Below are 12,071 nucleotides of genomic sequence, written 5' to 3' on the forward strand. Positions count from 1 at the left end.
TGGTTTATCCTGAGGATTTAAGTTTAATTATGACACCACATCAAAATAAAAATTTCCAACAGATCTGGAATTTAATTCCATCCATATACATGCATAGCAACAACGTTTTAAGAAACATTTTCTCCCATAATCAGGACATTGGAATGATCATTTTACATCAGTATTCCCCACTGACCTCCCGGCTTGTTCATCAGCAATAAACTTAATTCTCGTACAGCGTCTTTTTTTTGTCTTTTTTTTTAATGGGGTAACAAATAATTATATGCACAGTCCCCATGTCATAATACTGCTTTCAGTAATGTTCCCTCATTTACAAAGTATTGCATTGAGAGCAAAATTTCAAAAAGGGAGACCAAAGTGTATCATCGAACAGAAATACGAGTACTATACAAGAATGTCGTCATCCTCATGAAAACATCCACATCCGAGTCGAACGAAAGAGACAAGGACAAACAGCCACATATGTATGCAAAGCCATGTATGTATGCCAAAATGTGAGATGCAGCGTTGAGCCTGGCACTCGCCTCCAAACGGTGGTTTGTAAGTCACTAGCAGTAATCTGCAGGAGACATTTTGAGCATACGGAAACTGGTACAGCAAATAAGAATACACAAGTGCCTCAGTAGCTATTTTTGAGTCTAAAATGCATCTCGTTTTTGTTTATTGTTTCGTTTGAGCCTACATTACAGTGTAAACAATATGTGTGCTACACAAGAATGACTATACAATAACATTACAAACAACTCTGATATAAATTTCATTTTGAATTTAAATTAAGATCACTACTCCTAATAATACTGATTGTAAAATAAATTAATGTGAACGTGGCACCAATATTATTCTCGATTCTCATTTTCTTTTTCTCTTTTTTTTTAAACCAATGGGTTTTGCATTTTTAAGTCTTGAAACAATGAAAGAAGAAGCTTCTCTTGATTGTCCACAAGCAGCGTTTTAGCACTGCATGATGCACTATTCCAGACACAACAGTGTACCAAAAACAAAGGAGGAAAAGTCTGGTTTAAAGGTAGGGAGGTTGGGGAGCGGAGGGGGTCGGAAGAACAAGTCTTGGGTCTTTTTCCAACTTATTTTACATGCTCTGCAGCATGTGATGAACAGTAAAACTTCTTATGAGTAATAAAGTTTGATAGGTTGTTGAACTGGATGTCACACAGGCGGCAGTATTTGCCGCTCCCGGAGCCGTTCACGCCTTTGTTGGCCGTTGGCGCCGCTGCCTCCTCGCCGGGGGACTTGGAGGATGGGGACATGTTCTCGTTGGAGTCGGCCTGGTTTTCCACGCCCCACGTGGGCGAGGGATTGGAAGGCTGGCTGTCTGACTGCGGCTGGTTCTCCTGCTGCTGCTGCGGTGCCGAGCCGGACCGCTCCTCCGGCTTGTGCCCCCCATTGACGATGACCATGCCCCGGTTTTTGGGCAGGAGGGGAAGGGGTTCCTTGCCGGGGTGGGGGCAGCCATTTGCTGTAGGTTGTGGAGCCTGCTCTCTGGTTGTGACCGTCTCTCCTCCTCCGTTGACGCTCTGTTCCTGTTCGGTCGCCTCTCCCTGCATCACCGGCCCCCCTGCCACGTAATCTGTCGGCTTTATCCCAAAATACGGCGATATTTGCTCAGGACCTTTCACCTTCTTTATTGCTCCTGGATAAAGGCAGTGGGGCAGAAACATATTCTTGTTCTCGTCTTTTGATGGGATGAGCTGAGGCTCAGTGAAAGGCTTAAGTCCCGGCACGGGCGCCAGGTGAGGGGGGAACATGCCTCCATTCTGCACCACCACCTTCCCATTCCCGTTCTTCTCACATTTGCCAGGGCTCTTATCGTACCCGTCATCTGGGCTGTTATTCCCTTCGCTCTTCACATCTGGGAACAGAGCAGACTCCAAGGCGCTGCTCTCATTGTGCTGCTGCTGCTGTTGTTGAGCTGCGGCAGCAGCAGCAGCCGTGGCAGCAGCTGTCGCAGGGCAAAAGTTCTGTTTGTGTGCCAGGTAGTTCTCCACTTTGTTGAAACTTATCTTGCACACTGCACATTCGTGATAGTCCAAGAGTCTTTTGGGAGAGCTACATGTCTTGTCGGGGACCGGTGAACACTTTTTGCTGAGATCAATGGGTGCGTCCAGCTCCTGCTGCTCCGCAGTGTTGCATTTGGGAGGCAGAATGGGCTTAGTGACAGTCAGCGAGGCCTCCAGGTGTTTGGGTACCATGCCGGGAAAGATGTCACAGCGGGGGTGAAAGCGGTCGGTCAGACTCTCCACGGCCTCCTGAGACGTGCAAGGGTTCATCGGAGGAACGCCGAGGAAACCCGGCTGCCCCATGGGGATTCTCTGGGGGTCCTGATCCGGGAGACACATCTCGTACATCTTCCTGCGCTTGCGGGTTCTCATGGTCCTCTGCATGGAGGGCACCTTGTTAGCGGACATCCGTTTCATGGGTGGGTCATGGCGGGTGGCGCAGTAGTACTGCTTGTGGACCATGTAAGTCTCGTGACGGCTGAAGGTGATGTTGCAGGCTTCGCAGGTGGTCTTGTTGGGATCATTGTCACTTTCCACCAACCCCGTGCTCGGGCTCTTCCCTTCCAGTTGCTTCCCGTTGAGCCGCTCCTCTGCCCCGGTCGGGGTCGACACCTTTTTCACCTGCCCCGCTAGATCCTTGTCGGGGGCTTTGCCCCCCGCATTGATCATGTCCAACACGTTGGAGTTCATACACGCGGACTGCATGAGGTGGCTGTCGGCCTCCGTCGGGTGGCAGCCGGCCAGCAGGCTCACAGAACTGTGACCGCTGTTGGGGCTCACCGCTTCTGGAACCTTCTCAGAGAGCGCAGAGAAGTCCGGCGACTTGGTCATGTGCTGCCAGCGGCTGTTGCAGTAGTGCTTTTTGTGGACCAGGTAGTTGTCCAGGTTGCTGAAGGTGATGTTGCATTCGAAGCAGGTGGCCCCCTTGGGCATCAGGGGACTGTAGATGACAGGCGGGTAGCTGTTCCCGCCGTGGCGCAGTCTCCGATGGACCAGCTCTGACATCTTCGCCAGAATCTCCGAAGCCTGCGGGACGACGGAAATGTCCTGGGAGAAGGCAAACTGAGACAAGAAGGGGCCCATGGGAAACGTAGGCATGTTATGTTGCACGGGGGAGGAGGCCAGTCGGGGGCTGGAGGGCTCTGACTTGATCCTGGTGTAAGAAAAACTGGCTTTGCTGCCTGGGTGGGCCTCTCCCTTCTGAGCAGACAGCATGGGCTTCTTCTCAGCCTTGTCAGCCTCTCCGTCTGTGGCCGTCTCCTTGCTGAGGGCCCCTTTGGGACTTCCCATCAGAGCGTCCTTCTTGTTGGCTAGCTCCGCACGGCCCTGCTGCTGCTGCTGCTGCTGCTGCTGCTGGAGGCTGTCCTCCGGACCCCTGGGGGAATGCTCGGTGCCGTCGCCTTCCCTGTGAAGTTTGCCGCCGTGCCCATGTAAGTCCTGATGCTGTAAGAGTTCCCTGTGGCTCTGGAAGCTGATATGGCAGTGATTGCATCTGAAGGCCGCCTGTGACAGGTGAGACATGATGTGATGCTGGAATGTAATAAGAGAATCTGCCGTGTAGTTACAGATTGTGCATTTCAAGCTGGTGCCAGGAGGGAGGCTCTCTTCCATTTTGACACCTGTGAGGGAGATAAAAGAGGAGAATTGCTCAGAATCTCGTCTCCCACTTCTCTTTTAGAGTTAACTGCAGACACCATCAAACGCTCGCGCCTTATGCCAAGCTTATTCCCATTCACTTGATTTTTTTTTTCTTTACACAATGATAAACTGTCAGCTGTGCTTAGGGACAGCCGGATATGTGTATTCCTTAAAAGAAGTGACACTTTTTCTATATTCATGTTAAGAACTGTCCAGGTTTCTAAAGCATTTTTATTTCAAATTTAAAATACATAAAATGTATATCTTGTTGCTTTTTGTCTTTTCTCTATCAAAATTCTTAAGTTTTAATATAAAAATTTTTTTTTAAATTATTTTTAAAAGCTGAACCAATCTATCCCAGTGTGAAGTTTCTCATATAAATCCATTTCTGCTTCGTTATTTGCCTCAGCATCACAGCAGCTCGGACCCGGGGCCAGACTTACAGGGGCAGTAGCCCAGGGCCTCAATTTTTGGGGCATCCTTGAATGTTTTCCTTTCTTCTTTTCTTTTTTTTTAATGCATATGTGCTTTTGCAAATGTATAATATTTAAAACTCATAGGCCCAAATAAGATGAGTTGTATTTGTTTTGAGGTTTTTCTGAACAGAAACAATATTCAAGTATTTAAAAATAATGAAGTTATAGTTTATTTTTTGGGGAAGCAATGTGGAGTTATTGGCTATGGAAGGTATTGAACCTATCATACATGGATTCATACCTGCTGATGTATGAATTAATGTCCTGTAATTTGCATTAGTAAAAATTTTCCTTCATCAATAGGACACCAAAAGCGGCTCCAGCCCGGGGACCCACTGCCTTGTACATCCGGCCCTGTGCAGACCATCACACTGCCACCACCATGTTTGACTGTTGACTGAAATGTTGACCTAGTTTAATGCCAGGTGCAACGGGACACCTTCTGCACTGCAAAAACACAAAATCTCACCATATATCTCACCAGATATTTGGTCTCGTTTGAAGAGCAAATATCTTAGTACACTGGAAATAACACAAATCTAACCAATTCATTAATATTGATGAGAAACTACAAGTTATAAGTGAAATCATCTGCTAGTGGAACAATACATTTTTCCCATATCATAAGTTAAAATGTTTTGTTCGACTTAGGCCTGTTGTATTAAGCAATAAATCAGTTAATTGCTTGCTAAATTAAAATGAGCTCAATAATTTCCAGTTGCATGATTCATTGTTTTTCTCTTTTTCTACCAAAAACTAGATAACAAAAGTCTTTGATCTGCTTCTTTGGTCTCAACTAGCCTTTTTTCATGAAGGATAATAGTATTTACAGAGATTTCATGATTTGTCTTATTTGTTGTTTTTGGTGTTTTATTTGTTTTGGACATTTAAAGTGTCTTCCAATTCCAGTGTTAAATGTTTATTAGAATTTGAAGTTTATTGATCTATGTGGATGTGTTCTTGGGTTATTATGTCATTACTGTTAACTGAAAATGGTCTCAAAACAAAATATTATCATTTATCGTGATACCTTCTGGGAAAATTTATCATCCAGGAAATGTTATCATGACAGACCTGATTTCACTGGCAGACTATTTCATTTATAACTATAACTTTTTCATTAATACTAATGAATTATTGACTTAAACAAGCTCCAATATCTTGATGAAAAGTTACTTGTCTTGTCTTAGTTCAAGTGCACTAAGACATCTGCACTAGACTGAAAATACCTGGTAAGATTTTGTGTTTTGACTCTCCCACATTTTTTTCACTTTTTCACATTTTGTTGCCTACTTCATGCAGGTTACTCTTCTGTAAATTTTGGATTGTCAAAATTTGGCCATTTCCAGGTGGGAGTAAAATTATATTCAGCTTTCCAAAAAATGGGATTAATCGTGGCTAATTCATCAGTAGGGCCAGCTCTTTCCTTTGATAAATGAACTCAGCATTTAAAACTGCTACTATTCACTCAGTTTGTTGAGTTTTGTGACAAAACAAGCAAAAACTGAACAAATTAAAACGGGGAGCTAGTACTTTTCCCCAGATCTGTATCTCTTTGGAGCCGTGCCGTTGCCGCTCACCGCTGTGCGAGGTGCTCAGATGGATCTCCAGGGCCCTGGCTCCAGAGAAGCTCTTGTTGCACTGAGGGAAGGGGCAGACGCTGGGGGTCTGGTGGGGTCCGCCGTCACCGTCCTCCACCACCGTCTCCGTCTCCCGCTGCCGCCCGCTGCAGTAGTACATCAGATGGGCCTGCAGGTTCCTCTCGCTCCGGAACCAGATTCCACATGCCTTGCAGGGGAAAATGTCTTCTAAAGAAGAGAAGGGACAAAACAGGGGGACATGATATGAGGACACAAACAATGCTTTCCAGTTTGAGTATGAAGATAAAAAATAAAAAAGAGCTTGAACATAAACACTCCTCTTCTCCAGTTGTGACTCTCAAAGCCTGCATTAAAAGGCTTTTCCCACCAAATCCTGGGCTGCAGCCTATCGCTGTGCCGCTAGCACGAGGTCGCTAGCCCTTTCTCAAGGGCAAACAAGAACACTGGACCATCTGCTTCCAGCAGCCTCCCTGTCGAGCTGAACCCAGATAGCCCTCTGCTGAGTAAACAAACACACTATTTGCATGAGGCGAGCGTTCCGCAATTAACACGTTCGCTTCGGAGCCTCAGCGCGTGTTTACGCGAACCCCCCCAAAAAGAAAAAACTTCAAGGTCGACGGTTCTTATCTGTGACGCAGACTCATCTGGGTTAATCAACGACCCGCCGGAGACGCCGCCGCTTGTTAAAAGCAGGTGACCGGGCGGGTGCAGAGCGGACCGGAGAAGGTGGAGGGAGTGGAACGTGTTCGGGCGCTTACTGTTGACGATGGCGGTGGGCAGGATGGAGGCCATGGCGGCCTGCTGCGGCAGGAGCTGGATGCTGTCCAGCAGCCGGGCCGGGTACATGCCCTCGCTCAGAGACATGTGGTTGACGGCCTGCAGGCGCGAGTCGAAGTCCACGGCGAATGCCACCAGCTCCTCGCCCTCCATCATGTTCTTGGTGGTGGTGCACCACAGCTGACCACCTGGACGAAACACAGAGAGGCGGCTTAGTGTCAGTGATGGTTCTAGAGTCTAACAGCTGATCAGCTGATCCCATCAACCAATCAGCTTCCTACTCCTGCTAAAGCAGAGCTTTCTCTAAGCATGACGCTGCCACCACCATGTGCCATAATAGGGATGGTTCTAGAAGAAACCAATGAAAACAAAGGATTTTCAACACTCAAAACAACAAAATTGTGGCAGTTTCCATACTACTGAACTGCAAAAACACAAAACCTTACCAAGTATTTTGATCTACTTTTTAGTACAAATATGTTAGTACACCTGGAATTAAAACCAACTTAAAATTAACTTTTCAGGAAGATATGGAAGCTTGTTTAAGTCAATAATTCTTGAATATTGATAAAAAGTACTAGCTTCACTGACAGATTTTTTTCACTTATCACATGGGAAAAATATAAGTGAAAAAATGTGCCAGCTTTTTTTAAAATCAGTATTAAGCAATTATTGACTGAACACAAGCTCCTATATCTTCCTGAAAACGTACTTGCAAGTTAGTTTTTGTCTTATTTCAAGTGCAATAAGATATTTGCTCTCGAAACTAGACCAAACATTCTTGGTAGGATTTAGTGTTTTTACAGTGTGCTGCCCATATTCAGAGCAGCGTCGACCTCAGCTGGGGAAACACTGATGCCCAGAGTTGTTGTCAGCAGCAGGACTGAGACAAGTCCTCCACATTATTAGATTGTTGTGTTTTGGGATTAAGCATTCCTTTGAAATCTTTTGAACATATTCATTAAGTCAGAGACAGAAGAGGGTGTATGTGTGTGTGGGGGGGGGGGACTTTGAGGGGGCAAAAAGGAGAGAATGAAGGTTTTAGCTCTGATAAAAATTTATCTCAGCATATGACAGGCTTTTCAGCTGCACTTCATTTTCCCATTGAAGAGATTAAAGTTTTTAATATGACTATTTACAGAAATCTGGCTGCGGAGATAACAACAAACTATGATACGCTCCCGCTAAATGGCAGAATTAGGACATTGTTTCTGAGGGAGGATGGACAATTAATTAGAGCGCGCTGTTGGCTTTCAAAGATGTGCAAACATACCGACGGAGCGTCAGGCTGAGAGGGGACGCGGCGTGAGGTCTGGCTGGTATGGAATAAAGAGAGTCCTGAGGAGAGGTGTGAAGGAGGCGGGGGCTGTAGAGGAGCCCCCACACGTCTGCAGCACTGATAACTCATGTCTGCACAACATCAGTGAGTCACCAGGTTTAAAACAGCACCGCAGAGTGGATGAAGGTGAACCAGCAGTGGCGACCCCAAAAGGGGGGACAGCTGGGGCTAACGGCCCATTGTGAAAAATGTTGCCCACCCCACTGGCCCAACAAGAGAATTATGTTCAGGTCATGGAAGGGCATAAATGTAAAACCCAATTAAAAATTAAAAAAGGTGGTTTCTTTTCTTTTATTAATAATATCATAGCAGCAGTTTTTTGTTTTTTTTTTTTAAAAAAATGTTTCTTTTAAATATATATTTGTTTACATTATCATTATGTGGTGACAGTATAAGACGTATAATCTGTGAAAAAAAAAATCAAGCTCCTTGCCTTCTCCCAGTACAAAGTGCAGAAATCCACCACACAGTCAGAAATAACCAATCAGAGCCAGGAGGAGGGTCTTAGTGCTGTCAATCACCTCCTGCCCACCCCCTCTCCCTTGCTAAGCTATAGTTGGTTCACCACAAGACAGCCTGACATAAATGCTAATGGTTGCTAGCATAGCCACCGATGACAATTTTCCTGTCTCCACCATTAGCATATTTAGTACCACATACACATGACAGCACTAAGACCGTCCTCCTGGCTCTGATTGGTTGTTTTTGACCGGATTAACTGAATTACCTATTTTGACCTAAAGACCTCTCTTTTAACGTTACACAGTTTTTTTTACACAGTTGATTCCCACATGGGAGTGAAAAGATGAACATGAGAGTCAGACTGGTCATGTTCACTTTAAAAAAACACAGTGATGGACTTTTGGATAAAACCAAAGCAGCATGTACTTATTGTAAAGATTAATTATCCTTCAACGAAGCACATAATTAGCATTTCTAGATTATATTTGAAACAAAATTACTTCTTTTAAATTTTTCTTAAACTTACTACTGGCCCAGTCTGGACACCCCTATGACATTTTCTGGGGGCGTCCTTGAACGGGTGGAAGGAAATCCACATTTCTGTTTCCTGGATGCGCAAAACCCAACTACAGATAGATTATGTGTGAACCTGTTAAACCTCTGAGATAAACACTTCCTTTATATTAATTAAAACACAAAGCATCAGATTTAACGTCTGTTATCCTGATTAAAACATTCCCAGGACTTCCTGCTTGCGACTCCCTGAAAATTAGAGCAGCACAAACACGTCAGAGCGGTGACACGCTATTAAAAATACACTATCTGTCTCAATCCCGTCTGCGTGCGCGCTTCCTCCCCGCTACCGCACGCGCGCGTGCCAGCGCCACTTTAAAGAGCAGCGCCTATCTGTCGGCCAATCTGCTGCGACGACACGTGCACTTCAGGCCCTCTCTGCTTCATCGTTTCTTGATTCTGTCATACCACACACCGCCTGGAGAGACCCTTTGAATTTTTATCTCCTAATTAAAATAACAAAACTCCTCTCCACTGTCTGCCCGAGTCACCGTCAAGGTAGATACAAAACTGCTGCTGACAATGGCGAGGAGTATATCGCTGCACCAGCCATAAAAAGTTTGAGTTCCTCAAATGCTCTTAGTTTACAAAGAGAATCAAGAACGAGATCCTGACTCTCAGATACCGGTCGGGTTTGTTTGGATCAATCCAGAAGCGCAGATAGCGTTCTCACGTGACATCTGATGAAAACATTTGACTGCGTTTTAACAAAACTCGAGCTCTGAATGCTTCCCTCCGGCCAAGATTGCTGCACATCCATCTGCTGTGTGTGCGTGTGTGTGTGTGTGTGTGTGTGTGTGTGTGTGTGTGTGTGAGCAGGCTGGAAGAGAGCGTCAGGACTGTGTGTCCTAGTTTCACCGAGGCAGCGCTGAGCTCGTTGCAGTGACTCGCTTCAGGCGGCAGGAAAACTGTTTGAACTGCAACGTTGGAGGCGTCTGAACTGGAACTGGGGAAACAATTGCTCAGGCTAGCAGGATTTTTATATAGAACCTGTCTGCAGGATAAAGATGGCGCCGCAGCCGCATCCTCAGGTGAAACGCATGCAAAACATAGAGGAGACTGAACCTGAAATCTGAGATCTACATCATTCTTTACCCATGAAACTGCAAATTTTCTTACATAATTTTGACATAATTTTGGAGTTTTACGTCCTAGACCAAAGCAAACTAGCATAATTGTTAAGTGGAAGATACATGTTTTTAACTCTTTTGTTTTTTAAATGAAAATCTGAAAGGTTTAGAGTTCTTCATGGGTTTTCTTCCAGAGTTATCTGGTATTTAGCATCATATTTGCCATCAACTCTCACCAGATGCTCCGTCTGCTGAAGAGAAGCATCCACTCAGCATGATGCTGCCACCAACACTCCTCACCCTTACATTAGTGTTTTCTGGGTGATTTTTGTTTAAATTGAAAATGGGATTTATTTTGACTTTCTTAAGAAAAAAAAAAGTTCTAACCCTGCTTCAAACCTTTTCTTTCTGACCTGTCAAATCAATTTAGTTCAGTTCAACACTTCATTAATCTCAGAGGGAAATATCATGTTGTAACTCATATTACAGTTTTCTTCAATGTTGTTGTAAAATGATGATGGCTGTGGACAGGAAAGGATCTCCTGTAGCAGTCAGTATTCCAGCAAATCTGCTAAGGGACTTTGAATGAAGGCACACTGCAAAAGCACAAAATTGTACCACACATTTTTTTTTCTAGTTTCTAGTTCAAATATGTCAGAACATTTGAAATAAGACAAAATGAGCGTACAAGTAACTTTTAAGTAAGATGGGGAAAAAACTGACATTAGAGCTAGTATTTTTTTATGAATATTCAAGAATTATTAACCTAAAACAAGCTACAAAAGGTGCTTTTGAGTAAGATAAAGGAGCATCCTCTTATGAAGAGACTGCTCAAGGTTGTTTGTGATTTTCTTGATTTTATAGAATCCTTCTAGTCTGAATCTTTCATCGGGTGTGTTCATTAGTCTTCATGATGCTGTTTGTTCACTAATGTTCTCTAAAAATCCTCTGAAACCTTCACTGAATGACTGGCTTTATACTGAGATTAAAGTTAGCACACTGAGTAGCTGAGTTTCCATTGACCGTATAATTGTGTAATTGAACATTTTAAAAATAAATTTGCTTCATGGAAACGCGGCAATTTCAAAATATGAAAAAGAAGGGAAAAAAAAGCTAGTTTTCCATTAAAGAATTTTGCACTAGGAGCAGGTGGAGGTTTTTTTTTTTTTAGTTTATTTGGTAAAAATGCAATGGAAACACTTTTTTCGCATCACACAAGTCACAAAATCAACAACCAGATATTGCCACTGGCACAAACTACAAAGAAGACGAACAAAGGAACTAGTAGAAGGAAGATGATATTGTGTTTTTTTTTTTTTTTTGACATCAGCAGAATATTGACAGTTTTGCAACACATTTTTTTTTTTTTTTACATCAGCAGAATATTGACAGTTTTGCAACACATTTGCAACGGAAACAAATTAACTTCTGAAGGAAATTTGTTGCGATGAACTTTTATTTAAGGGTGTCAGGCACATCACAAACATCCGACTTTCATTTTCTAATCATTTTAAATTCTACCTCGCTGTGATTTGTCATGTAAAAGCGCCACTGCAGCACAAAGTAGCTCACGGTTCAACATGAAACTTCGATGAAATATGAATACTTTTGCAAGGCGTTGCGTCAAGAAGCAAAGCGCTGAAATCCGCCTGAGCGGAGGCGTCGACCGGGCAACGGACAAAAACAAACGTTCCGCGAAAGGAGCTCTTTTAGGAAGATTTGTCACGGCTGTTTGCCTTTTTGTGACAGGTGATTCAAATCTGAGAAATCCAGGTGAGCCCCCAGGTCCTGGGGGTTGGGGGGGTCAAGAGTTAGAGCAAACAACCAAATGCATTAAGTTGAGAAACTGGGGAAAAGGCTGAAGGAAAGTGCTCTTGTTTTGCCTGCTAACTGTCTGCAGTGTGAGCTGCCTTTGTGCAGTGGCCAATGCAGTTGGAAAGAAGGCTATTGTCTAAATCCTCCTGCAGAGCACCTGATAAAAGAATAAAGAACTATGACATATTCTAAAAACAATGGAGGAATTAAGGGGGAGACAATAGGCCAGCTGCCTCATTAAAACAATCAAAAACGGCATCCTGTATGTAGTCCAGATAATTAAAAAGCGTCGCTTCCGACCGCCT

General features: G+C 44.1%; 1 protein-coding gene across 2 annotated transcripts in view; it reads right to left on the reverse strand.

Moving 5' to 3' along the window:
* Positions 1 to 218: 218 nt before the first annotated feature.
* Positions 219 to 12,071, reverse strand: part of zfpm2a (zinc finger protein, FOG family member 2a) — a 181,898-nt gene continuing 170,045 nt past the window's right edge. For both annotated transcript variants that reach the window (XM_007550519.2, XM_007550517.2), the window contains exons 6-8: positions 6,489 to 6,695; positions 5,710 to 5,937; positions 219 to 3,634 (exon numbers count right to left, since the gene is read on the reverse strand). In XM_007550519.2, coding sequence (XP_007550581.1) covers positions 1,083 to 3,634; positions 5,710 to 5,937; positions 6,489 to 6,695 — 2,987 coding nt within the window. In that variant the 3' untranslated portion in view covers positions 219 to 1,082. The remainder of the gene's footprint in view (positions 3,635 to 5,709; positions 5,938 to 6,488; positions 6,696 to 12,071) is intronic.

This window comes from Poecilia formosa, unplaced genomic scaffold (genome assembly GCF_000485575.1).
Source record: "Poecilia formosa unplaced genomic scaffold, Poecilia_formosa-5.1.2 Scaffold36, whole genome shotgun sequence".
Lineage (NCBI taxonomy): Eukaryota > Metazoa > Chordata > Actinopteri > Cyprinodontiformes > Poeciliidae > Poecilia > Poecilia formosa.